Here is a 26,877-nt window from a genome sequence, read left to right on the forward strand (position 1 = left end):
TAGGTGCTGGTTATTTTTGGAAGATCCTTTCGCAGCAGGGATTATCACGGCTTATTATAAGAGAGGCCTGTGCTCGACGCTTAGCTACGCTTCTGCTGTAGGACAAACGGCTGTTATCTTCGACTTGGCCATTGTTGAAGTTGAAGCTGAGGTTGATTATTACCATTTCTAACTAATTTCATGAAGTAATATGCTTCATCAGTGTTGTTTCTGAATCGAAGCAGGTACCCATCGGACCTGACACATTAGACGACCTCGTGGAGATACCACCCGCACCCCCCATACAGCACATGCAAGACGCAGGATGGCCCATCCCCGTTGTGGGAAAGTAACTCTACCTCCTTCCGACAGGGATCATAGATTAAATGAAATAAAAATAGGAACGGTGGACTCTATACCGGCCAAGTAAGGTTACTAGTCGCAATCTCGAAGCATCTCACGTCACAAGGTCACTATTTTGAGTCTCATGGAAGCTATTGCCGATCATAACTCGGTCACACTTCGATAGATACCACCAATGACGGCATAAGAGCGTGCAAAGATAACCAAACTTTTGAGAAGAGATGCTGATACTCGTCCTTGTAAGCTCCACCGGAAAGGGAACCCCACGGCTTGTTGATGCCTTGAGTTCCCCTCTCTATCAAAAGCAACTCTGGCCCTAACACAGATGAGTTGTTCTTACCATCAAATGCTTCTAGGCGTCTACTGATTCATAATCAAAACAGATGCAGGGCTGACAGTACGCCTATACCCACAACGGCCATCCTTGAACCGAATACTACCCTCTTATCAGATGTAGAACGAGGTCTCAGACACCATTAGCGGCATTTTCCGCTTTCCCTGAGCGAATCCCCAAAATAGTGAAGCTAGTCTCAGCTCCGCAGTCATCTCACGACTAGTCCACGACTCTCGGTGTGATGCCTCCAGCCTGCAGCACACTTGCCACCGTCTCCGCGACGGATCATCAGCTCCTCGGGTCATTTGAACCATGTCCGAAACCGTGAAGGTCCTCGCTTCCCTGCTAACCCCCACGTATCATGCGCTATTTCTCGGGGATAACGCCTTTTGTGACTTCGCGTGCATACATAGTGTGGTTTTCTACATCCGTGGGTTTGAGGAGAGCTTTCGGTCTTCGGCCTTGCCGTCTACGTGGAGAGGACATTAGCAATCATGCGCGATTTTGTTACATTTCGTTGAGTATCAGCTCCGTCTGTCCGTGTCGGATTGGGAGTTGGTGTCCTGTACGTTACTATTTACGTAGTCTATCGATGTCACCTTCGTCTACAGGGGGAAGAAGTGGATGCCTACTCGGATAGAGCGGGTAAAAGGTTGTAGAAAGGTGATATTGACAGTGGTAGTACTATTTTGCTAAGATAGAGAGACATGCGAGTAGACGAAAGTAGAATCCCAAAAGGGCAGTCATACGGATGTGACGGAAGCTCTCAATGTTCCCCTTTTCTGTCAATCTCAAGTGAGCAGTCGATCTGTTTGGAGTCTATCGGTGGGAGTCCACACGCAGTTGCTGAACCACTGGGGCTTTTCTGTGCGCTTCAAAAAGTTGATTCTTTGGAAGCCCACATTTCGTTAGGCCCTTCTCCTTTACATTGTAGTGCCTGTCTGAATTTCTTGTCAAGTTCCCTGAATCTGAAATTGTCTAAGATATCATCTCAGTATCATCTAGCCATCACTCTCGGTAGGTCCTATCATTCCCGCGATGTTTTCCGGGGAAATCAGACAGGATGAGGCGATAGGAATCAATTGGTAGGTCCTCGACACTCTTCCAGTCTTCTCAAAATTTCTATTTTTGGCATTATGCCCTTGTAATTGGTAAGCATAAGTTCCGAAAGGCCCTAACAACTTTCACGGGATGGGCTTACCACTGGCGAAGAGCATGGAAAGATAATTCCTCTGAAAGATAGTTTCCTTGAGCTACCATCACAAGTTGCTCTCGGGTCATTGAGCTGCCGTGGGTATAACGAGGCAGCTACTACCCACTTGGCAGGCGTGCCAAATCCTCCTGCCACTTCTGCTGCTCACTAATCTCCAATGTCATTTGATGTTTTAGCTTGTTAGAGAAGCTGTAGTGTCAATTGGAGCTCAGTCAGGTACATTTGAATAATTGGCATATCCCAGCACTGCCCATGTTGGGCCATTGTGATAGTCGATGCTCGGTTTCAATGACATAAAGACTAACATCCCCAATAGCACATCAAGCCTAGTTGCGAAAATAGTGTTCGGTAGGATACAGGTCATAAGAGGTGTTTCAAAAGGATTTCGGGGTAATTTTTCGATGTTACCGCTGCCACAGAATATAGAAGGGGCCACCTCGCAGTTTGCCACCATCGACTTCATATGTTCCATGTGCAAGGGTGTTATTTCTCATCTTCTCGTGTAACTGGTATCTTTCTCTTTGACAGTTTTATTTTGGCAGCTAAGCTGTCTAGAAAACGTAGACGCTGTTGTTCCACGTCGTAAGATCATAGATAGTACTGTCAATCTGGATATCGTACTTTGTCTCTGTATATGACTGCAATACTCACTGCTGCATCACAGATGTAACGAACTATACCAAAAGGCAGTGGAAGATTCAGGGTTAAATCTCCAATAACTTCATTGCATAAAAGGTCGTTTAGACTTCTCTACCTTTCCCCAATAATCATGAATTCTACCTTGTTCAGAGGAGCCAAGACGGGTTTGGCTTTGTTCGGTTGTGCTTCTATTAGGAGCGTCAACAAGCCAATTCCTTTAACCATTGTAAGGTATTAAGTGGGACACCGCAACCTCCTACTAAAATATCAATCTCATACTTATTTTAATGCCCATTCATCCCGGGTATAGTCACCTAGCGAAGGCTCAGAAGAGTGGAGCTGAGATCTAGTGAACATGATAAGATATTGAGAAGTAGATGGATGATAGCTCAAAAAGGCGAATTGCGGGTTTATATATGTATGATATGGTGCATTCACGGCTTTTAGCCCTGATTCACCTGCTTCAGACCGTGAAGCTCCTCTATGTCTAAAATCGCAGTGTCAGGCTTGATCCGTTAATATACTTGATGAATTGAATTGATGCAATTATATGGAATTGGGTCACTTTCCATAGGAACCTAGCTTAAGATACTGACATACTTATGGTACGATATCTTCTGGTGTGATTTAGATTCACTTTTCTGGTGGCTCTCTTACTCCCATTGTGTTCGGGAATAGCTTCAGCAATGACTACAGAAGTGCTGTAGTAGAACAAATGGACTCTGAAGTAGCTGGATTACCTCAATCCAAAGCTTCCAACAGTAAATTCAGGTGACACAGCACGAGTAATCTTTGATCTTACTGCTACAAGTCACAGGTATCTTCGCGTGCATAGGGCGCGGGCTGCTGGATGCGTAGAGTTTAATATCGGAAATTTTTAGTAAGATGGAGAGGTTGTCTCCTAGGTGGTTGCATAATCTAACATCAATATTTGACTCGTTAGGTCTCAGTATCCTTTGTTAAGGAATAAACTGGGAATTATTAGTCCATCTGAGAACCCAATCCCGATTTGGCAGGTTAGGATTAGAGGGTGAGCCCTTCCTTTCAGCTGTCCTGCTGGGATATCAACAATTCCTCGACACTCCTTGATCCCACCACATTCCCTCCAATCACATCTATCACGAATACGACCTTCGCTTCCCTTATCTTCATAGCTTATCATTAGTGACTCTATCGTCATTAATCCAGAACGTTGTTGTCTCTTCAACGGACTGTCAAAGCCCAAATCTGCTCGAGATGGCAGGCGAATGGTTTCGACGGAACAATCGCGAGGAAGCAGGACAAGAACGCATCGAAGATGAGAGCATTGGGGGTGAGTTACCCGATATCTCCCACTTGAAACAGCGGGCTAAAGCCATTTTAAGCTTTTAGAACGGAGTTTGGTGAAAGCGACGAGTCATTACCATTATCAATGTCTGATTCTGGGATCAGAAGGCGAACCCAAATCGTCACGGACTTGAGGGACAGACTTGCAGAAGCTACACCAAGTATCATCTTCGAGAATCAGAGCATGCTGCCTGACGACCAAAACGTCCATTATCTCTTACACTTTCTGAAACATGGCGAACCTGCTTGGATATCTGATGGTTCTGAACATAAAATGAGTAGGATAATATCTGCATGCTATCGTTGTGCCAGGGAGGAGCGGAGTAAAGGCTCATGGGTGATGGACTATGTCCGACCGATCTTGGACTTGGCCATCAATGATCTGCCCTTGGAGTCGTGGAGCGTGTAAGTCACCGTGCACATTCCGCAGCAAGGGTGGGAAAGCTAATAGACTCGATTGCAGGCAAGCGGAGCCTATGAGGGACAGGTATCGGCCTCAGCATAGTGCCAGAGGCATGTTCAACAGCAACCTTGACTTGGTCGTTGGTGTACCGAAAGAGCCTTGGGGAGAGTCATATAGGCTCGCCGGGATAGATATCCGCGATAGAGAGCTGAGTCACATCGAGAATGTTCATACAGGGAAAAGGCTACTTGGCCTCGGTGTTAAAGTCAAAGGGCTTGATGGTACTGGTGCTGAAACTCAGGCACAATTGGGAGTATGGATGGCTGGTCTAATGTCTTGGGCTCATGAGTCTTATCGACATGTCTGTCCGGATATGCCCCCTCCACCTGTTGTTGGATGCACAGTGGTGGGGCCTGTCTGGAAATTCTATATAATATATAGCGTTTCTTGTGCTGTTGGGAGGTTGACTGAAGTGGTATGCTAAATTATGCTTGTTGCTTTGTATTTCTATTTGAACTGACAACTGCAGCATATCCGGGGTCCTATTCGCGAACTCGAGGGGAGAGTAACAAACCGACAACGCATGCTTGAACTTGTCATCACCCTGAACCGTGTTATGCAGTATATCCGCTGGAGTTATGCGCCACAAATGTTTAATCGCCTTTACTTTCATGTCTGACGAGTTGTGTCTCACGCTGGGTCATTTAATGTCCATTCATAGCGTGATTGGCCAGGGTTATGTTGACCGGGGTCTATAGTTTCCTCTAGCTAATTTGCATCGTGCCACTGAAGATGTGTACGGTTGCTTCTCCCTCTAGATACTTGGAGCAAGAGCGAATGTCGTAGAACAAGACCACGTAACAAGGAAGGGTCCGTCTTCAAGAAGAGATTGATTGACTGATGTAACTTAATCAGGATAAGTACCATACAAGCATAACATTATGAGAATTATCTTCCCTGTGAAAAGCATAATGTATATAAAGGCTCTTCGTCTCGACCTGCTTGTCCGCCCTCCTGATCTTCCTAAGAGCCTGGCTGTTCCCGCAAAATGAAGACATACTATATAAAACGATCCAATCCACACAGCACAATACTTGTATCGCTTATATCGCGTTACATCTTCCCCGAAAACATTCAAGCATTGCATCATCATCCTATGCTCCTTTAAAACTTATCTTAGACGCTATCCTTGCATATATTAGCGCCCCGGCGCTAGTTTCCGCATTTGGTAGTACTTTGCGACGTGCATAGTTAACTAGTTAGGGTTTCTATGGTATATTAGTCAGATTGTTCAATCTGCATAAATAATCATTTATTTGTGTAGTACGTATCTACTGCTTGTAGTGATTCTTTGGTTAGCCATTTGTGTAAAATCTTCATTTGGCTGAGTTTTGTGTCGTTCATGCTTGATGTGAGTATGGTTATGGCTGCATGTATGTTTGTACGTTTGGGTTAACATTGAGGTGTTTTGTGGTTGGCTGCTTATGTGTAGTTGTAACTACATGCAGGAGCTGCTATGTCAAGTTAGAATGAGGATTGCCACAGAGCGAGTTGGCACGGCTAGCTCGGGACGGTTCAAAAGGGGGAAGGGTTTCTTCTTACGAGAAAAGTACTCGGTTGTAATATGGCTAGTCCTACATCCTTTCTAGGTTCTACTTTGATGTGGTGTGCTACGGTATGACAAGGTGGATAGGTAGTAGAGCTAGTAGGAATGGAAAGATCATTGTGTCATTGCCGCATAGTATATAGCCCTTCTAATCTACATACTTATCTTGAGGTGTTTCACTTGCAGAGGGCTAGGCTCACGCAACAGACGTCGAAGCCGAAGCCAGCTTGTGAAGCGGAAAGTTCTTAGGGTCACTGTCCTTGTTGTAAGTATTTGTGGCTTTCCACCGACGGCGTAGGAGCGTAAATACAATCAAGGAGATAATTGCAATCCCGGCTACGGCAGAGCCGACACTAATTCCTGCGATGGCACCTTTGCTAAGTCCGGAGCTGCCGGAACTACTGCTGGTGGATGTCGCAGCTGAGGTGGAACTGCTTGTAGTTGTGCTGGATGCGCAAATACTTCCGCGCCATTGGTGAAAAGTTCCATCTTGGCCGGCGCAGTCCCTGGGTTTTGTTAGGCTTGGCTGATACTGGTCTAGTAAGGAAGGGTAGGGGATACGGACGAGAAAATGCAGTCCTGAGTTTGGGTGGCGAAGGAATCCGAGTCACAATAGCACGCTGTGTTGTTGCTGGGTGTTGGAGTTAGCTTTCTGTGGGTGGAGGAGGTAGAAAGTTGTGGGTACATACTAGCTGCTGGACGAACAAACGCCACCTACAGTGTCGGCGGCAGTAGACTGGCATTCAAGGATGCAGCTACTCAGGGTTATGGTCGACGTCGAAGCAGCTGCAGTTGCGGTGGTTGTAGCAGAAGAACCTCCACACTGTGAACCACGATAGGTGTGGAAGGATCCGATATCATTCGAGCAGCTCCTTGTCTGTGTTAGCATATGCATGCGGTCATACTTAGCGTAGTATTTCCATACTTTTCTAGGCAAGATTGCACATCAATGGGAAAGTCACCGTTGTTGCAGTAGCAGCTGGTCTGATTGCTGTGGATTGATAATGAGATACTTGCTTTCCCAGAAGCGGATATAACCGTATCAACCTACTAGTTGCTGGTGCTGCAGTCGCTTGCTGCAGCCTCGGCTTGGCAGTTGAGGATGCACTCACTCAAGCTAGACACTGTCAGTATAGTCACAGCGTTTCCTGTAGCAGAATAATTATGCTCACCCATTGACCGTTGAGACAGCCCCGAGGAGTAGAAGAGGGATAGTCAACTTCATAATGAGGAATACGGTGTGGACTATCTCGGAGACTTTCACTTGAAAGAATGCCCAATTAAGTGTCTGAAAAAGACTAAGCAAGGTTTTGAACTCAATGAGCACCTTGGCCAGCCTATGCCTTTGTCAAAGATGAGGAGAATAACGGTAATCAGGAAGTTGTTCGAAGTAATGTGCTCTGATACCCAGTTCCAAGTCGTCCAGAGGCCGCTATATAGTGCTCATTCGCGGAAAGAGCAATCCGGAAGCGAATTAATCGTGGAGCTCCATCTCGCACCCCCTCCTCTCTACAGCCAATGTCAATTGACATCGTATATTGCATCCAAGACACGGGTCAAGAATCGAATTCTGGGCATCCGTCATGTGCTGCACAGCTGTACGGAGAAGGAAGATACCAGTGAGAGTGGTGTGAGCCCGTAAACTTCGCAACCGAGATATGGAAGGACCAACTTCGGTTGCAGGGGTATCCTACATGCAATCAGATGTGGTTGGATGGACTGGGAGGGATGCCAAGCGCAGGATGATAGTACTTCAGGGCTGAGTGGGACTGGCGAGCCAACCCACGAGACACCTGGATCAGATAAGATAAATCAGCTGCTTAAATTGGGCCGGAACATCAACTCCGATGCACGGTCAGCATTGAGTATCCTTATAGGGAACCACTATATCCACGGATTGCTGCCGGTCGTTCCGATTTCAGCCAACAACGTCCCCGCGACCGAGTGGGTCAATAACACCCGGGTTGCTGTATCCTGCCGACTGAGGTTGGCATCCGATGCATTGTACCCTTGATATCGTTATCTCCGAGGCCCGAATCTGCTTCCCGGTTCTTGGATGGGACCGCGAGAGACCGAACGGACCATACCCGGCTAGTCCGCAGGCATAATGCCTGTTGGCTGTCTTATGTGCCGTGATGCCACATCAAGTGACATGCTCATACCTATGGCCGAATCATACAATACTCCCAATACCTCGATGTCACTAATGTCGAAGCGCTTATTCAAATTTCCCCTTCCATGCCTTTAGTCTCAGCTGTGTGAAGTGGAGACCGCGTCATCCCGGGATCCTGCCCCTGAGAGACCCAAATCCGATCTACTTCATAAGGAGCTTGGCATGACTTCTATGCCAACGGGAATCCTCTTTCTTAATATATTGCCTTAGGCATCGAAGTGGTGGATATTCGACAGACATGAAGTTCGATATCAAGCGGCTAGCTTGGGCTTTATTGCCGTGGACGGTGGCATCCAGCCCATTCCCAGCTGAAGAACGACTTTCTGTGCCAGATGGCTCTACTCATGCCAGCCACATCTTCAATGCTCTGCATAACTCCATGAAGATGTTCGGCAGCGTCATGCAGCACAATGGCATGTCCGTCTTCATTGCCACGGTACCTCAAGGAACGGAGTTCTACCACGGTACCTCGAGTGCATATCGTATCAATGGCACTGAGTGGTTAGCTTTTGAGCCGGAGCATGCCATGGTTTTTGCCCATCCTGGTAGGACCCGTCGTTCAAGACCCTCCGAAGCTACCAACCAGCCACATGAAGATGAGGAACAGAGCAATATAGAGAAAACATATGATCATCGTTGGACGGAGACGGTGGAGCATGAAAGTGACCTTGAAACGGAAACCGGCAGCTGGGTGCAGGATCATGCCCGGCACCACGAACATGTGAGCACATATCGTGCAGATTCTCGCAGTAAACACTGGGCGGAGCGGGTTCAGCATAAATCTGACTTTAGACCGGAGAACGACGGCTGGGTACAAGACCATGCCAGGCATCGCGAACATCTAAAGCCATATTATGCAGGCTCTCGCGATAAGCACCGGAAAGAGTCGGTTCACCAGCAAAGTGGCTCTGATTCAGACAACAACGACTGGACACAGGATCATGCCCAGCACCGCGAACACGTGAAGCTTTATCATGCAGATTCTCGCGGTCACACAAAGCATCACAATGCTGACATGGCTGCTGAAGGCACGCCTCACCATGGCCTCTTCACTCGCCAATGGAAGAGACTGCAGTCAATTGTTCAGTATTTCCTAACTGAGCACGGGGGATCTCACAGGGTAGTGGTCGAAGGATCCGACTCGCAAGCTCGTCATGGATCTTACGATGGTCACCATAACAAGCCTGGCCACCAGAGTCAGTCAAACATTGGGGAGCACTATGACCAGTCATCTTTCATTTCCACCGAACCTACGGTAGAAGAACAGACGGGATATTTCCACACCTATCGCACTAAGCGTGATTTACGTCTCGTGTACTTTGATGGACAGTCGGCTGCAAAATCTCTCAAGGGTACCCTCGATATGCAGGACATTGTCCTCCGAAATGCAACCCTCTTTGATGGCAGCCCGGCAGAGGGTGACAACCTGCGCGCCGACGATCTGTGTGCCATGGCCCGCGACCAGTGGGACAATCGTGTTGACGGATTCATTCGAATGGTCGGTGGCTTCGAGGTTATCCTCTGCTCGTTCGCCGATAACCTCGACGTTGTAAGCATCTTAAGCACTTACCCATCGCGCAATGGGGATGGTGGTTCCCATCTCAGCTATGCTCGAGCACTTGCTACCCGATTCGATGGCATTGGGGGAGACAGAGTATCCATCAACTACGACGATTTTGTCACGATGTTCGCATACCCCGACGCAATGTACTTTGACGAGCAGGGCCTCCCCCGGGTGGTCAACGATGCTGCAAAGCTGGTGCCCGTACGCGCACACATTGATCGGCTGGTCAGAGGGACTGATTTTACAAACACTGGTATTAACTGGCAAAACGTCGTCGACATGATCATGACCAGGTACCACTACCGCATTAGTCTGGCGTTGTCTCCGGCCATTTCAACTCACCATGAACTTCGCCGTGAGCTTCACCTCGCTATTGAGCCATTTATCGACGCGCGTGGGCGCAACTCGACTGCTGAAATTGAGCGCTGCGCCAGGCAGTTCTGGGTTTCTGGCGCTGATATTACCACTGTCCCAGCTCAGGCTGTCTCTCAGGTTTCGGAGCGATTGTGTTCGAGCTTGGTTGCTGGCGCGAGCGCAGAGACGTATGAAGAGGGCATTGCAATCATTGAGGACCTGAAGCATTACTTGAATTGGGCAGTATTCAGGGAGTGTCATAAGTGCAAGATAGATGAAGTTTGTCAGCTCCCCATTTGGCCTTCTGGCTCCAAGGAGGATTTCGTTCGGCCGCGGTGTGGTACCGGTCTGTCTCATGGCTCGGGCGGCTATTGGGATATGATGGGCAAGATCCGTCAGCATTAGTATGATCGATAGTTGTTTCTGAGAAGAAGGGACTAGTATGAATGGCCCTCATGTACATCGCGTCGCGCTTATCATCGCATCGGTGGCTGAATCCATTGAAGGTTGTTTGGCTGAGTCGTTTCGAAGTCTGGCCATCCTGTGGGGGCATCCAATGAAGCACCCCTGTTATGCATGCAATGTAGTTGTAGGGCTCTGGCACTCTGTAACTCTAGGAGTGATGAACTTAGTTACTCAAGATGGGATATATATAATCGGTTCTTTTTGGTCGGGGTATGTTGCTGAGATACAACACCGGGGGGTAGGTGCAGGTAGTCGCTCAGGTATGTAAGTAGAATCGCGCGAGGGTGTTGTTGCAGTTTTCTGGTCATTGGGCTTTGGGGGAGGCGCCGCGTTCAACATCGATGAGAGGGTGTATTCCATGGATGAAGTGCCGGGCATGATATTTCGCGGTGAGTGATGCCGTTCGTAAAAGTTGAAAGGCGATAAGCAGGCACCATCCCTCCGAAGTAGTATGAAGTACCCACCAGTATATATTCAGCCAACACGCCTCCGACTCACAACTTAAAGGTTAGCAACCATCACTCCCTTGTTCATTACTTACCTTACTAGTAGTACTTAGAAGTCTAAGCCAATCTAAATTTCAACAACGTATATAGAAAGGATATTCTTCTTCCGCGGCCGTATAACCCTGTATGACAAACATCACGACAGCACAGGTAGTTACGGAACTGCAGCTAAAATTGAAAAAAGACTCATAGAGCATAAAAGAAAACCGTGTTTCAACAGGCAACGCCCGGGTGGTCTAGTGGTATGATTCTCGCTTAGGGATACAAACCCAAGCATATCTGCGAGAGGTCCCGCGTTCGATCCGCGGCTCGGGCCGTTTCTTTTTCTTTTTTGTTTTTATCTTTTGTTTCCTCTCATATATATAGAGGTAAAATAGAATACGAAGAAAGGAAGATAGATAAAGATATATGTAACCTGAAAACCGCACAGTACCTTACTTATTGACTAGCCTTTTTGATCATTCTTCCCAGTCATACACTCATGATATGCAACTCGAATGGCAGTACCGCCCCCTATACCAACTGCTTTCCTCTATGCATTGCTCCCTTGTACTGCACGCCACAATATTATTAGCAGTTACCGTTCTAATCGATCAAAGCATCAAGCATCATATAGAAGTATTTGCATTATAGAACATAGGATATTCACATAGAAAAGTATCAGCACTAGATCATAACCGCCAACCAACAAACGCCCCTGAATGATTCGTCGCTCCCAACGGGCTAAGAATACAATGCTAGTCATGAGATCAACCCGCGTGGTTGAAGCCTTCTTGCTGCCAATCATCTCCATGGAGCTGCTGGCCAGTATAACCACCGCTACCGCTGCCACCCCCGCCGGCCATTGCAGCCGCAGCGGCTGCACCAAGGCTTGCGCTGCTATGCTTCTCGATCTCCATGGTACTCATCATATACAGCATGACGAAGATCAAGATGTGTAGAGCAAAGCAGTAGCCCGCGAAAAGATTCCGGCTCGTGCGGTTAGCGAGAATGATCCGGGTAAGTGAGAATACAATTCGCTCCGGTAGGCTCATGCGCTTGTATGCACGCGTAGACTCACGACCCCGGAAAGCGGCAAATGGTGAGATCTGAGCCTCATACGCGGATTGGTACCGATCGAGGGAAAGCCCTGACGGCGTGTCTGCTGATGGGTGGATGGACGAGGCATTGGGCCTGCTCGCATAAGCAGAGGCGGACGATGATGCGCCCGGCCCACGGTTGTATGTTGAGACATAGCGTGTCTTCTCATACAGGCTGAGGTTGTCTTTTTGTAGAGAGGCCACCTCCTGTCTCAATGACTTCACTGTGCCGTACAGCTTTGACAGCTCTTCCTCCAGCTCAGCGTTCTTCTTCTTGAAGCGGTCACGCTGGGCTTGGATCATAGGCAAAAGACCCGAGCCACCCCCGACTGGCTCTCCCGCACGGATGGAGTCCATCGTGTTGGCCGAAGCCATGGACTGGTCAAAGCCCGAGATGATGGACGAGGTGGGCGACACTGCGCCCTTGCGGGTTGAGTGCGGGTACTTCGAGGTGTAGGTACCAGCAACAGACATTGCCGATGAAGGGAATGTGTTCGCAGCCTCCTCCTGTACACGGAGAAGATCATTCTCCAGTGTGGTAGAGAGCTTCTGCGATTTCTCCAACTCCTCTTTCGTGGTTGAGAGATCCTCGCGGAGTGCCTCTAGCTGGCCCTGTAGGTCGCGATGGGATACTCGTAGAATGGTGAGCTCATCTGTCAGCTTCTTATTCCTGGCCAGCAAGAGCTGCTCCAAGCTATTCTTGTTCTTTGACCCATCCTGGGACTTGGCAGCCGCGCCGTTGGCGTTCGCAGCGTCTGTCAGATCGGCAGCATCATCGTCATCGCCAGGCGAGAATTCAATAGACTGTAACTGTCAGATAGCCAATCAAAACAGAGGGATATTGAGTTATTACCTTGATCATCTCCAGTTCCCGACGGATGTCTTCATAGTCAGCGACCTTTTCCAACTTTGAGCGCAATTCTTCCTTCTCAGCTGTGACACTTGTGATCTGCCTCTCAGCCTGAGAGTACTTGGACTCCCAGGTGTGTCGCTCAGACTCCTTATCAAAGCGAGCAGCTTCAAGTTTGCGCAAGAGGGACGAATTCTCCGACTGGAGGCGCAGGTAATCAGGATCATCTTCGACGGACGCTGCGTGACCCGACTGCGAATGGGAGACGGCTTGAGCCAGCTCGAGCCTGAGTTGCTCATTTCTCGCTTCGACTTCCGCCAGCCTCAGTCCTGTCTTCTCCAATTCGGTTGAAACCAGTTCGAGTTCCGCAGCGCTAGCTCCGTGGGTGCCCTCGCCGCCCTCTTCCTCCTGGCCCAAGCGTTGTGACACCTCATAGCTTGCCTTGAGCTCCTTCACCAAGCGCTCCTGGTTCTCCACCTTCTCCTCCAAGCTCTTCTCTTTAGCCGTCCAATTGTTCGTTTTCTCTGACAGCACCGCGGACCACGACTCCTCGACCTCCTTGATTTTAGACTCCTGGTTCTCTTCTAGCTTCTTTCTCGCCGCCCTTTCTTCTTGAAGGCGCTTTTCTGTATCCTCCAGCTGAGAGGTGAGACGGTCGACGGAGCCTTGCAGACGATCACGTTCCGAGGTCAGTTTGGGGACGGTTTCTTCGGAATGGACGAGGGAGTCGACGGATGCTTCAAGGAGAGGGTAGGGATCAGGCGCTTCAGACAAGGACGAATAGAGCTGCAAGAAGGCGGACGAGGAGGCCTTGCCCTGGTTCGTGAGAAGATCGATAAACCCCTGGTAAGCTGTGAGGTGTTAGCGACGGTTCGGACGGATGCGGTTGGAACACCACGAACCTTTCAGAAGGCCCTTGTACTCAGCAAGTTTAGAAGAGTCATCTAGCTTGCGGAAATCCTTCGTCTTCTGGGCGAGATCCTTGCGCTGGACGAGTGCATCACGCTGCTGAGCGACGATGTCAGATGCGGTACTGTCTAGCTTTGCGACCGTGCTGGCGAGATCGATACCTGTATCAAAGGAACTTGTTAGCTACCGGATACTTCGGTCGAGAATTCTGAGATTGAGGCGACAAACCTCGCCAGGCCGCAATGGCACGCTGGAACTTGTTGGCTCCTTCCGGTAACTTGCCGGCGGCGGGCTCGGAGTTGTGGCCATCCTGGCTATTGTCAGGGACAATGCCTTCGGTAATCGCGAAAGCGTCCATGGTTGAGATTTGAAGATAATCCGCTTCAATGGAACAAGAATCAGCGCAACACCCCCATCCAAGACCGGACCGGCAACACCACGACTATCCGGAGAGGGACAAGTAAATGAAGCCAGTTAATGTGAAACTACAGCAATGCGGAGTGACACGCCGACCGGGCCGATGATCTTCCGAAGACAACAATGAGCAGATATGCCCAATCGCGTGTTGAGATAGCGTATATATATGCAAGGAAGAGGTGTCCTTTTACGACAAGACAAGAGAGTACTGATAGTTAGGGTTCTAGTGAGCTGACCGTCTAAGATGAGATTCTCCTGGATCGATGCCGGTAGGTTCCTATCCGATCGTGGTTCAGCCCCGTTATTTATAGCAACTTGGCCACGTTCGTCTCAGATTGGGCCTTTTTCAGGTAAGTATATGCTGAAGAGACCTCAAATAAGCAGTGGCTTGAGATGTATCATATGTGTTGCCTGCAACCTAAAGTCTGCCTCGTCACTGGCAGGTGATGAAGGCTGAAGCGTCGCGATCGCAGCCCAGACAGCTCAATCCTCAACCCGCGGATTGGGGGTTTATGCTTGCACCTGGACACCGAACTGGTTCAAGCTGATACGATGTCCAAGAGAGAGCAATAGTAATGACTTGAAGTTCTCAGCATAGATAGTTAAAAAGTGATAGACTGATAACTAACTAGTTAACTGCAATCATAGAACGGACTCCACCTGAGTCAGCAGCTAACCCCAGGCGGGCCCACCCGCGCCCAGCCTCGCCCGACTGAAGCTCCTCCCAGTTCCTGTCCTGATCTGCCTTCCCCTCACGTCTCCATCCTGTCAGGAACCATCTCTCACGACATCACCGAGCTGGCCTCATCATGGTGTCGGAAGAGGAGGGCATCAGCCCGCGCAAAAGGCGGAAGATTGGCCCTCCAAAAGCTGCACCTTATGTGTTCCGGTCCCTCTTCGACCAGGTGCCCTTGAATGCGGACAATGATGACGATGATGTCCATATAACCTGCGTCGAGTATTGGAGTGCGTGCCAGATTTGCTTACGAGCGAGCCGAGCTAACTGGATTATCTCTAGATGACAATCTATACATTGGTACCTCTGCCGCCGAGATCCTGCATTTCGTCTGCCTCCCACCGGACCCCTCGGACAAGTCGAACGAGCCGTCATTCATCCTCGCTTCAAGACTACCAATCCCTTTCTCCCAAACAGCATCAGCAAAGCTCCTGGGGATCCAGCAAATTGTGTTACTGCCAACAGTAAACAAGGCATGTGTGTTGTGCAATGGAACGGCTACCTTCTACATGTTGCCGGAACTCAGTCCGGCCTTCGGGAACACCAAGGTCAACAACTGTCGCTGGATTGGCGGGCTGGATCTGAACGCAGCGGATGAGTCGGAAAACCCAGTTATCATGATCGCGGCCCAAAATCGGATGATGTTGGTCAGAATTGGCGATGATGCTCGACGGATAAGGAACATCGAGTTTCCTGGCTGCCTGGTGGCGGCGCGGAGAGGCATAATCGCTTGCGCTGCTGATACACATGCGTACTCTCTATTGGACGTGGAAAACCAACAGAAGATCCAGCTCTTTCCTGTCTCATTCTCCAGTGAGGCATTCGATTCGGGTCATGGAGGAGACAGATCCCCGTCGTCACCCTTCGCGACCTCGCCTCTGGAGAGCCACGCACATGACCGAGGCTCCGGACCAAACCCGTTCGCGGGGATGCTGCAGCCAAATACTCATACCTCACCTCATGATAGGTCTAGCTCTGTTACGCCAGAGCTGTCTCCTGCTGGAACCCCGCGACAATCGATTTCGAAAGACCGAGCCGGAAGTGCTTCTCCGAGAATATCCCCTACCCACTCGACCCGCGACTCCCAGTCAAGCCCCGATGACCGAAAACCCCTTCCACCAATACCGAAGCCTCCAATCCAGCTGAAGCCTCACGTGCTATCACCGACCTCGTCGGAGTTCTTGCTTGTCAGAGGAACCGATACAACCGAGCCCGGAGTGGGCATGTTTGTCAATGTAGATGGCGACGTGGTCCGTGGTACGATAACATTTCACAAATATCCCGAGTCGATTGTGATCGACAAGGGCGACGAAACCCACATGATACCATCACCGGAGAATACGCAGGATGAGCTTCTTCTGGCTGTCATTGAATCAGAACAGGATGGCCAGAGACGAAAGTTTCTCGAAGTACAGCTCTGGGATGTCGATCCCGGGGAGGCGGAGGACCACAAAACTTGGGTAGAAATACCGTCGGCCAACGACATGCAGACTACCCATGCTGGTCTATGCCATACAATCAGCCCAAGCAAGCTCGAGGTATCTGAATTGGGAAATTTGCTACGTATGGTCCGTCTAAAGACTCCGTTGTTGTCTCCCCATGTACCGGCAGCCGACCCAAGAACGCAATCATCGATCGAACATCTCCAAAAAGAAAAAGAGCTCTTTGAGGCTCAGGAGTTGACTGACTCAGAAGGCTCGAAGGAGCGCGGTTGGGAAGCGGATAGAAACGCCGAGGAAGCCAGGTTTGCGCGTGAATTAGGCCAGACCCAAAGCAGCATGGTGATGTGGAACGGCAACCAGATATGGCGGGTGGTGAGAAATCCACTGACCACACAGCTTAATGATGCTCTGCAGGCGGCTCAGGAGACAGGCGCTGGCGACTCCAAGGCCTTCCGGAAAGCAGTTGCCGATATCATCCACCATGTCCAGACCACAGAGCCCAAATCAGAATCGGAATTCTTGGGCTTAAACTATGTGAAGCAGAAAGCAAGCCTGCTTCTTTTCGCAGATCTCATCTTCATGGACGCGGCTGTCCGAAGCGATGCCATCATCGATGACACAGAGCGAGCGCTCATAGTTGGTGAACTGGACCCGCGTATTGCGTTGCTGCTAGTTCCTCTCCTGCGACGCGAGGTTCTCCAAGGTCCACAGGGCATCTGGGTTCATGCTGGTCTTTCTGAGGTCACGGAAGCCTACGTGCAGCGGCTCGACAAGACGGAGAATACCGGGGCTTCCGATGCAGCAGTTCTGGATATGATCAAGCGGTTCCTATTATCCTGGCAACAGAAGAGGGGATATGGCAGTATTACGGATGAAAATTATGTATTCGACAGCGTCGATGCAGCTCTTCTGCACCTGCTTCTGGAGCAGGATGCACAGATGTCAGCCGACCAACGCGCGCAGTCGTCCATCCGCGCGGAACTCAACCGTCTAGTGGACAACTGGAAGGGTAGCTTTGACCGGGCCGTGGCGCTGCTGGAAAGCTACCGGCGCTTGTTTGTGCTCAGCCGATTGTATCAGAGCCACAGAATGTCGGGGAATGTCCTCAAGACCTGGCGACGGATTATCGATGGCGAGGAGGACCGTGGTGGTGAGGTCACCGTGGGTGGGACCGAAGCGCAGATGCGACGGTACTTGGTCAAGATCAAGGACGCGCAGTTGGTGGAGGAGTATGGAGCATGGCTGGCCCAGCGCAATCCCAACCTGGGTATTCAAGTGTTCTCCGACGGCACGAGCCGGGTGAAACTGGAGACTACGGATGTGGTCAGCTTGCTCAAAGAGCGCGCGCCAAATGCGGTGCAGGTGTATTTGGAGCACCTCGTTTTCGTCCGAAATGTAAGTGCCACTCTCTTATCATGTATTCAAGCTAACCTGTCCAGCACACTCAATACGCGGACGACCTCCTCTCCTACTACCTGGACACCGTACTCTCCGTGCTCGAGTCTTCCCCAGAAGCGCGTGCATCACTCGCAGAATCCTACTCTACGTACCGCGCCCTGCAGCCGCCCAAACCCACCTACATGAACTTCATCACCGAAAACACCCCTGCCGAGCCATGGTGGCAATCACGGCTCCGCCTTCTTCAACTCCTCGGAGGCGGCAGCGGCGGGCACTTCACCTCCCTGCCCGCGCGCAATCTGACATACTCCATCCCGGCGGTGCTGGCGCGGATCGAGCCGTTCCAGAACGAACTGGTATCAGAATCAGTGATTCTAGACGGACTACAAGGTCGACACCGCGAGGCGCTTCACCTGCTCACCCACGGACTAGGCGACTACGACTCCGCCGTACGATACTGCCTCTTCGGCGGCCCGCGCAGCACCAGCACGACAGGAGCGCTGGTCGAATTCGCCGAGCGATCCCTGCAATCAGAGCTCTTCCGGTACCTGCTGGACGAGTTCCTGCAGATCCAGGATCCGTCAGAGCGGCTCGAGCGGACGAGCGACCTGCTAGGACGATTCGCGGCGTGGTTCGACGTGGGCGAGGTGCTGCGTGTCGTGCCGGACGAGTGGAGCGTGGACCTCCTGAGCGGGTTCCTGGGCCACGTGTTCCGGGTGCTGATTGCTGAGGGACGCGAAGTGCGGATCGAACGGGCGTTGAGCGCAGGGCTGAACCTGCGCATTGGGACAGAGTATATCGCAGGAGTGGAGAAGGTCGGTGGCTGGGTGGAAGATGAGAGTGGACTGCGACGATTGAAGGATGGTGCGGCAGCAGTGGAGGGAAGTGACTTTGGAGAGATGGTGAATGCAGAAGCAGAAGCCAACACCAATGTCCACGATAATGAATGATGTATATACACCTAATAAAGAATACATTCATACAATCATACACCACTTAATCACATCATACCACACAAAAAGCTCTATTAGAAAAGAAAAGCGGAAAAGCAGGATCTTCAATCCAAATCCGGCACCGGCAACCCATTAACAATCTTCACCTTCCTCCCCAACTTATCCAACGCCTCCTTGGAATTCCTCGCCCGCAACTCACTCGTCTCCTCATCACTCACCAGCACGAAATCATACGTCAGCAGCGCATGATCCTCGGAAACCCCATACTTGGCCGCATACTCCGGCCCGGCCTTACCAATATCCACCACCAGCGAATCCTTCACTCCGAAGACCGCATCGGAGGTCTCATACGGATCATTGCGGAGATACAGCGCCCTAAACACACACACCCACATTAGCCCACATCCATACCCACCCACCCCTCCGGGGGAACCAATATAAAACTCACGTAATCAAATGATCAAACCCTCCCTTCTCAAACATAAAATGCATATGACTCGGGCGATAGGGATGTCTTCCCAACAGCTTCAACAGCTTCCCCACCGGCCCATCATGCGGAATGGGGTACGGAACCGGGGTAATGGCCTTGAACCAGAACACGCCCTCCTTGTCAGACGTCATGATACATCTTCCATCCGGCCCATCCCGTCCGGCATACTGCACATCATAATGGCCGGTGGAATCCGTCTCCCAGATATCGATCTTCACGTCGGAGACGGGGTTTCCGTGGGTATCTTTGACGGTGCAGACGACGAGGAGGGGCTCGCCGGCGGGGTCATGGGAGATGCTGGCGCCTGGGGTGAGGGGCTCGGCGTCGTGCGTGTGGAAGGGGCCCAGGACGGTGCCTTCGGTGCTGTTGGGGGGTTTGGGGTGGTCGATGGAGTCGACGAGGATGGAGAGGCCGAGGATGTCGCTTAGTAGAATGTATTCCTAATTAAATGTTAGTATTGTTGGTGGTGGTGGTGGTGGGGGGGATACGGGAATTGTGGGGGAGAGGGGGGAAATAGATAGAAACATACCTGTCTAACATCAGAACAAATCTTGCCTACTTCCGTGAGGAATCTCAAGCCAGTCATCCATTCATCCGTGCTGAGACGAGTCTCTCTAGCGAAATCGTGGAGATGGGTGACGAGCCGCTCGAGAACGTATTTCAGTCGCTCGTCTTGGCAGAGGGAGTTGATGCGAATGACGTTCTCGGTGATGTTGTCGACCGTGAGGTCTTTCATGGGGGGAATTTTGACTTTGCTGGGATCCATTTTGTTTTCGCCTTTATGTTCTTTGATTAGTGGTGAGGGGTGAGAAGAATAGAGGGCGCAATTGCAATGGGTATGGGGTGGGGGGGAATCTACTATATAGGTGAATGAAGACTGCGGGGACACCCCACATTGCTATGGATGGGAAAGAAAAGTGGGTGGTGGATGGGTGTAAATTGACGCGGTCTCATTGGCTGGGTAGTTCGGATGGTGGTGCTACGTAAGCATCACTCAGCGAGGAGATCGGCTATGGCCATTCCCGAGATTCATTACTACTTTGCGGATATATGGATATAAGGAATACTGGATCGAGAGATTGACGTGACGATCTGTGGGGTTGGATGTCTGAGTATCCTTGTTTGAAAAATAGTAGTATAAAGTAGTAGTGTTCAGATCTATTAGGATCAAGTGTCTGCGGGGTGCGGATCGCCCATCGGCAGTTGGTGCCGCGGCGGGAATGACAAACTCCGACACACATTCACTGGTTCTTCTGTACAGAGTAGATCCTGTATGCATATGCAGTCACATTATGCTATGCCCATCCATGCTATCCAATCCATCCAATCCATCATTTCATCCAGAATTCAAACCGGGATATCCGCTAACTCGCTCAATCAAAAACCTAAATACAACTCCCATGTCCTGTCCAAGGTATCCATATCCATAATTCCCAAACAAAAAGTCGGGTCAAAGCTACGCCCGCACCAACTTCCGCTCCCGCTCTCGTTCCTGCTCGCGCTCCCGCTCCCGCTCGTTGCTCACTTCATGCCCCTCCTTCACCGCCGCCGCCACCCGCGTGTGGTGGTCCACCGTATCCAGAATCGCCTGCATCAGCCGCTGGTTGGCATCCGGATCATCGTCGTCCGCCTCCGCGTGCCGATGCAGGCTGACCCGCCGCTCGTGGCTCATCCCGCTGCTCCCATGCATCTCGCTCATGGCTCGCCGCGGTGACGTCTCCTTGGCCAGCGCCATCCCCGCAATCGGTCCGCCCGTCGGCGCAGACTCGCGGCGCACGCTGTACTCGGACGCAATCTCGCGCTCGCGAGGTCGCGGCTCCGTCTCGGGCAACAGTGGCCCAGACACCGGGGTGGGGGCTGCCGTCGACGACGGTGGTGCTGCCACAGGAGTGGGCAGTGGATGGGTCGCAGAGGCCTCCTTGGACGAAGGCGGCTCCTCCGCTCGCTCCCGGGACGTGCGGTCGACGCGCGTCTCACGTAGCTCGTCCTCCTTCACGTCCTTCCAGGAACACTTGGCGTGTTTCTTGGTGCACCCCATGCAGGCGGTCAGGTTCTTCAGACAATCCATGTGTAGCCGACGACAGCGATCGCAGGGCGGCAAGATGCGCTCGCCCCGCTGTAGTTCTTCCATGCGCGCCACCATCTCCATCTTGTGCGGGCCGCCGTCATCCTTTTCGTGGTGGTGGGACTTGGGCGGAGGCAGAAGCGACGACGGTGTATTGGGAATAGCAACCGTAGTCGGTGCCGGAGTGTACAGATTGTAGTCCGCCGCATCCGACGCTCGCGGCCGCGGCCGGGAAGACTGCCGGCTATTGGAGCCGGGTCCCTCTTCAATGCTGCGCGCCTGCCGATCCTGAGTTGTGAAGAACTTTTTCATGAGCTCGGCGCGGGTCGTCGGCGAGGCGCCTTTGATCGAGGTGCCGTTGATGATAGTAACGTTGTCCGTATTGGAATGCGAGAACATAAACTGCGATGACAGCGCATTCTCCTCCACAGTGGCTTCTCCGCCGCCGGGCCGGCCGGCATTCACGGCAACAAAACCAGTGGAGGGAGACTGGGCGCTAGCAGGGGTACTGCCATTTGGATTCTGGGCATGGCCATTGGCATCGCGCCAGGCAGGGCTGATGGAACGATGTTGTTGCTGCTGTTGTTGTTGTTGCTGTCGCTGCGAGTGGAGCGACATGTCGTTCTCCCGCCGAGTGACAATCGCCGTTCGGCGGTTTTTCAAACGGTGGTTCAGTTGTCGGGCGCGGGCAGACACTAGCAACGATGATTAGTTTTAGACTGTAATACAAAAAATCATGTCAAAGGTCATACCCTGGTCGGCCATCTGGATGATCTGCTGGAGGTTCTTCTCCAGAATCTCCAATGCGCCCAATTCCTTCTCCTCATCCTCAATGATCGGCTGCGGGGGGATCATCTTCTGGGGCATCCCCGAGGCGATCAACACAAAGTCCTCCTCGCTGATCTCCACCCGACACTGCTTGGTATAGAATTGGCACACTCGCACCCCGTTGCGCGACTTTTCCAGGTTGAACTGCTCAGGTTTGTTCTTGGCAAACTCGACTACATCCAGCCAGGTCACGTTGGGGGAGTCCTTGCCATGCGACTTGAGCACGCGAGGCGGCCCATCGAACAAGCGCTCAAAGCGCTTGATCAAGATGGGCCCCAGCGGACAGGCGCCCAAGTTCCCAGCGATGCTTTCGTGACGATGTAAGACGCCGTCGTACTCACCAATGAGATGCACAATGGCGGGCATGGTATCATCGACGGAGACGAGAGGAAGGTTGTCAGGGTATTGGCGGGCGAGGTAGTTGATCTGCAGGTGATTGGAATGGGTTTTGGGAACCTTGGATGCGATAGGAGGGAAATCGCCGGAAGGTGAGCGCGGTCGTTTACTCGACGGCTCAGCCGTCGCGGTTCTGGACTCCATGGTGATGCCGGAGGTAGCAGGCGACCAAGGAAGACAGTGAGGAAGTAAATCCGGGTGGATTGCGACGAAGCGAGGAGTCGCGGAAAATACGGGGCAGGGAGGGGGAGGGATAAATGGGAGGAACCCAGAGAGGAAAAACGGGTTTATAGAAGAAATGAGTAATGAGAAGACTGGCGAAAGACGGGCTGCCGATGGCGGAGCATCAGGCTCCAGAGTGCGGGTTCAGGTTCAGCCACTGGGCAGCGCGTGCTGCGTTCGAGTTAGGTAATCGGCGACCCCAACGGAAAAAAAAATAGCTTGGGAAAATGGGGGGTGGGAGGGGGGGAGGATCCAGTGTCGGGAGGGAAGAAAATGTGGGGGAGGAAGAATAACCAGGGAAGAAGAGAGTAGGGAAGAAGTGGGAGAGGGAAGAGGGAGTGGAAGGGGAAAGGGGGGAGGGAGAAGAGGAGAAGAGGAAGAAAGAGAGAAGGATGGAGAGGAGAGAGGATAGAGGCCGGAGAGGAGGAGAGGAGAGAGGAGGGAGAGGGAGGGAGAAAGAGAGAAGAGAGAGCGAGGAGGAGAGATGGGGGAAGAGGCAAGAGAAAGGAAAGTTAGGAGGACGAACCGGCAGGTAAAGGCGGACGGAGTTACGGCCGGGAGGAAGAGGGTTGGGGGAAGCCGTTGGCCAAGTTTAGTTTCTTAGTAGTTTGTTAGAGACATGGGACGAAAAGATAAAAGGCGCAGAACAAGGACTGGATGGGACGATATCTATTTACTCAGTACTCACTACTAACTACTACTCGCTAGCTGTAGCAGCTGTAGCAGCACAGCAAAAACAGAATGTCCCAACCAGCAGACTGCAGGGACGGGATGGTGGAAGTGATGGCCAATAATACCCCCGAATGGATGCTGGTGACGCTGCGGATGGCGGAACGGGCGAGAGGATGGGATTGATAGGGAACTAATGAACGGACTGGGATAGTGAGTGACTGACTAGATAGTAAGTTACCTACTGCTTTGATACATCCTCCCCCAACTTGCCGTCCTCATTGGCAGCAGCCAGACGATGGGAGATGCCGAGTGGACCGAGCTAAAGGGCCTGCAAGTGGGTGATGGCGATCTTCCGCAAAACAAATGGTAGCCTGATCGCGCCTGGACGATAGGGATGTTTTTTCTTCTGTCTGTGTGTCTGTCTGTCTGTCTGTCTTGTATTCCCGCTGAGTTCCTGGGTGATCCGCATGATTATTCTTGACTAAACTCCCCTTTCCATGGACTCTAAACTGTACTTGGTCTCTTTCGACCCCTGATGGCTAACAACACAGCAACCGACTTTCCACTCCTCTCCTGCAAACCCAGCGAGAGGAACTGACGAGTGACCGGTTATCGCTTACCTAAGGCAGGGCGGAGTCCCGCCGGGCTCTTCCGCTGGTCATTAAACATACATGACATGTTATGACAATACATCAATACGCCGCCCATGCGCCTGTTATCAAGGCCAGGCCAGGCCGGGGCATGAACCGACAACACCTTACAGTAGGGCCGGTTATGGGGGCCCATGTTTTGGGTAAATAGACACCACAATGAATGTAGAAACTAGCGAGGGATACGAAGAAACAAGCAGACCCGATGTTACATCTCCGACAATTCTCCCCTTATCATCAGCATTGACATTGTTCCGATCCCAAGCGCATGTGTCTGGGGTTGCAAGACCCCTTGCGGCGGACTCCAGGGACCGACAAGCAATGCAAGAGGAAGGACGGCTATCTGACACGTTGTCCTCTGGCGGCCAGGTGGAAGTGGCTGCTATGATGCTGGTGCTCCGTTTCCTTCCGGAACTTATCCAATGGGTATTGGTTTGGCTGGCGTCATGGGTTTCGTGATTGTGCACAGGGGAAGCCGCCCGGAACCCGGCCTGGACCAGCTCATCCTTCGGACGGGGGTCGCGCTCCGCCCGTGCTGAGCCGGTGCCAGACAATCAGTGAGCCCCGGTTTCTACCTTCCCATAAGTTTTTACTCGAGTCATTGTTTGGATTCTTATTGCTGATGGGGGAATAATTCTCTCCCCCCAGTGTGAGACATTAAATAGGATCAATCGGATGAAGATGGTTGCCTAAAAAGCCTTCATCAAACTGGTCCAGCAAAGGCCGAGCTGTGATGGGCGCGTGTCCGACACTGGCCGGGTTCCAGCCCCCCCACGATACGCGCTAACCCGGGCCGGTGGTCAGGTACTGTTCGACTTGGAAATGTGACAGATGTCTTGTAATTTTTACCATCTTCAATTGCCAGGAAGATAAAAAAAAGAGTTTTCCGATCTCCTCCCAGCGTCCACAGATCCCGTGACTGGCTCGACCTCGTGATTGTGGTAGTTTTGCTTGTTGCTTGTTGCTATTGCTGCTGCTCTTTGCTATTGCTGCTCCGGCTGAAAATCCCTCATAGTCAGAGTTTCCCTGCAACAGCTTGACTGACTCCCTCCGCCCCCGTGAAATTCCCGTCGGGCCCAATTTGGCATTTCTGTCCACACCGGTGTGCCATTTCCAGGGAGCTGCCGGCCAGTCCATTCCAATCCCCCTCGTCTGTCCAGCTACTCACACTACTAGCTGGTTCATCTTGCATTTCCCCTCCTTCCCCTCATTTTCCTTTACCCGACACCGCATTATCTAATCCACATCCTTCCTAATTGGACTAAACCCACCACTCCCACACATAATCTACTACTAAGTAACTTCCCCTCCCAACCTAAACACTCCCTCCAGCCAAGCCATGTCCGAAAGAGGCTCGTTCCGTGGAGGTGGCCGTGGCCGCGGCGGAGGCTATGACCGGTCTGGCGGTCGTGGCGCCCACAGAGGTGGCGGTGCTGGTGGCGGTGCCCACCAGCAGCAGCAGCAGGAGAAGCCCAAGAAGGAAAACATCCTCGACCTCAACAAGTATATGGACAAGGAGGTGCGCGTCAAGTTCAATGGCGGTCGTGAGGGTAAGATCCACCCCTACTGTTGCAATTTACATACACTCCTGCTGATATTTGTGTCCAGTTATTGGTACGCTCAAGGGATACGACCAACTTATGAATCTGGTCCTGGACGATGTCAAGGAATCCATGCGCGGTAAGCACACCCTGCAATTTCCACACCACGACTTTACTGACGGCCCCAGATGATGAGGGCAACGAGAACACTCGCTCTCTGGGTCTCGTCGTGGCCCGTGGCACCATCATCGTCCTGATCTCGCCCGCCGACGGCAGCGAGGAGATTGCCAACCCCTTCGTGCAACCCGAAGAGTAATCACGTGCTCTGGAGGCCGATATCAGAGCAGCTTTGCGGTTTGTTGGTGCCTGATGCGGTGTTTCCTTTCTGAGTGACCAGCCATGTGCACGCTCTGCACAATTGACGACAATCGTTGCAGCAGTCGTCCGCCTCACGTCCTGATGGACGTGAGTCGATGAGTCTGAGTCTATCTTGATGTTGCCGTCCACCACGGACGGTGGGCGGAAGCTTACTTTACACACCTACGAAGCCAGATGATGAAATGTATTATGTGCGCCCTGAGCGTTGAACTTGTATCTGCATGAAGCCATGCATAGCGCAATACCAGAATACTACATAGTAATGGCGGGCACTTGACTGCCTACGATCAGCTTCCTTTCCGCCCCGCGAGTGGTCATGACATCATTCTCCGTGTCGTCATGAACAAACTGCCGAGTTCCTCCAATGTGCTGCTGTGTATGATGCTGTAACCCCCCAATTGTTAAAAGTTAGTGCTGCGTATCACCATAACAATGGTTGTGTTCTCCCTCATGATGTTACTAAACATTAGGCTCAGCCGATAGATGGGTCTAGGCCCAATTGGCCTGCCCTCTCGTCAGATAGAAAACACACTGGATCCCTGCAACGCAACACAACAAGCAGCATTGTCTGCAACAGATCCCATTAGCATCTTCTCCGTATAAGCTGCCCGTCTCATAATGAAACTCCCTCTCTGGCCCCTCGTGGCCTTACCCCTCTCAGCCGCCCTCGTCTTCCCCTTTTACCAGAATCACCTCCCCAAGGATGATCATAGTATCACCATCGACGACGAGAACAAAGACTCCGACCTAATCAATGGCATAACCACCACCCTCGCAACAGCCCTCGATCACCTCACAACCGACATCTGGCCCACCATCGTGGACAACTCCTTCAACTACCGCTCCAGTGACTGTCTCCATCACTACGTCCAGCAAGTCTCTAACCTCGCTCCGCCCTTCCGCCGTCCCTCTCCACCCCCATACCT

The 26,877-nt window shown here is 51.6% G+C and overlaps 9 protein-coding genes and 1 non-coding gene across 10 annotated transcripts; 6 read left to right on the forward strand and 4 right to left on the reverse strand.

The window, feature by feature from the left end:
- Positions 1-2,658: 2,658 nt before the first annotated feature.
- Positions 2,659-4,936, forward strand: An01g12250 (hypothetical protein; the record flags this gene model as incomplete). The annotated part of the gene is made up of 8 exons (XM_001389595.3): positions 2,659-2,754; positions 3,160-3,299; positions 3,346-3,408; positions 3,514-3,544; positions 3,717-3,840; positions 3,893-4,259; positions 4,318-4,732; positions 4,787-4,936. The coding sequence occupies 8 exons, from the start codon at positions 2,659-2,661 to the stop codon at positions 4,934-4,936; spliced, it is 1,386 nt and encodes a 461-aa protein (XP_001389632.3).
- Positions 4,937-6,059: 1,123 nt separating this feature from the next.
- On the reverse strand, positions 6,060-7,088 carry An01g12260 (hypothetical protein; the record flags this gene model as incomplete). Its single annotated transcript, XM_059744611.1, has 4 exons — positions 6,060-6,389; positions 6,582-6,787; positions 6,976-6,980; positions 7,036-7,088. 4 exons carry the CDS (start codon positions 7,086-7,088, stop codon positions 6,060-6,062), a joined length of 594 nt encoding a protein of 197 aa, XP_059603360.1.
- A 1,186-nt stretch (positions 7,089-8,274) lies between these two features.
- An01g12270 (uncharacterized protein) lies at positions 8,275-10,359 on the forward strand (the record flags this gene model as incomplete). The annotated part of the gene is made up of 1 exon (XM_001389597.1): positions 8,275-10,359. One exon carries the CDS (start codon positions 8,275-8,277, stop codon positions 10,357-10,359), a length of 2,085 nt encoding a protein of 694 aa, XP_001389634.1.
- A 791-nt stretch (positions 10,360-11,150) lies between these two features.
- Positions 11,151-11,241, forward strand: tRNA-Pro (AGG). The gene has a single exon. It is a non-coding gene; the product is annotated as a tRNA-Pro (tRNA).
- Positions 11,242-11,674: 433 nt separating this feature from the next.
- On the reverse strand, positions 11,675-14,121 carry An01g12290 (uncharacterized protein; the record flags this gene model as incomplete). Its single annotated transcript, XM_001389598.3, has 4 exons — positions 11,675-12,808; positions 12,858-13,705; positions 13,757-13,924; positions 13,992-14,121. The coding sequence occupies 4 exons, from the start codon at positions 14,119-14,121 to the stop codon at positions 11,675-11,677; spliced, it is 2,280 nt and encodes a 759-aa protein (XP_001389635.1).
- Positions 14,122-14,989: 868 nt separating this feature from the next.
- An01g12300 (uncharacterized protein) lies at positions 14,990-18,706 on the forward strand (the record flags this gene model as incomplete). The annotated part of the gene is made up of 3 exons (XM_001389599.1): positions 14,990-15,146; positions 15,199-17,753; positions 17,798-18,706. The coding sequence occupies 3 exons, from the start codon at positions 14,990-14,992 to the stop codon at positions 18,704-18,706; spliced, it is 3,621 nt and encodes a 1,206-aa protein (XP_001389636.1).
- Positions 18,707-18,813: 107 nt separating this feature from the next.
- Positions 18,814-19,965, reverse strand: An01g12310 (uncharacterized protein; the record flags this gene model as incomplete). The annotated part of the gene is made up of 3 exons (XM_001389600.1): positions 18,814-19,084; positions 19,158-19,639; positions 19,729-19,965. 3 exons carry the CDS (start codon positions 19,963-19,965, stop codon positions 18,814-18,816), a joined length of 990 nt encoding a protein of 329 aa, XP_001389637.1.
- A 690-nt stretch (positions 19,966-20,655) lies between these two features.
- On the reverse strand, positions 20,656-22,632 carry An01g12320 (uncharacterized protein; the record flags this gene model as incomplete). Its single annotated transcript, XM_001389601.3, has 2 exons — positions 20,656-21,959; positions 22,017-22,632. 2 exons carry the CDS (start codon positions 22,630-22,632, stop codon positions 20,656-20,658), a joined length of 1,920 nt encoding a protein of 639 aa, XP_001389638.1.
- A 2,739-nt stretch (positions 22,633-25,371) lies between these two features.
- On the forward strand, positions 25,372-25,889 carry An01g12330 (uncharacterized protein; the record flags this gene model as incomplete). The annotated part of the gene is made up of 3 exons (XM_001389602.3): positions 25,372-25,582; positions 25,641-25,712; positions 25,762-25,889. 3 exons carry the CDS (start codon positions 25,372-25,374, stop codon positions 25,887-25,889), a joined length of 411 nt encoding a protein of 136 aa, XP_001389639.1.
- Positions 25,890-26,569: 680 nt separating this feature from the next.
- On the forward strand, positions 26,570-26,875 carry An01g12340 (hypothetical protein [truncated ORF]; the record flags this gene model as incomplete). Its single annotated transcript, XM_001389604.3, has 1 exon — positions 26,570-26,875. A coding segment is annotated over one exon (306 nt), but the record flags the coding sequence as incomplete, so codon positions are not given.
- Between the last annotated feature and the right edge of the window lie 2 nt (positions 26,876-26,877).

Source organism: Aspergillus niger (assembly GCF_000002855.4).
Source record: "Aspergillus niger supercontig An01".
Classification (NCBI taxonomy): Eukaryota; Fungi; Ascomycota; class Eurotiomycetes; order Eurotiales; family Aspergillaceae; genus Aspergillus; species Aspergillus niger.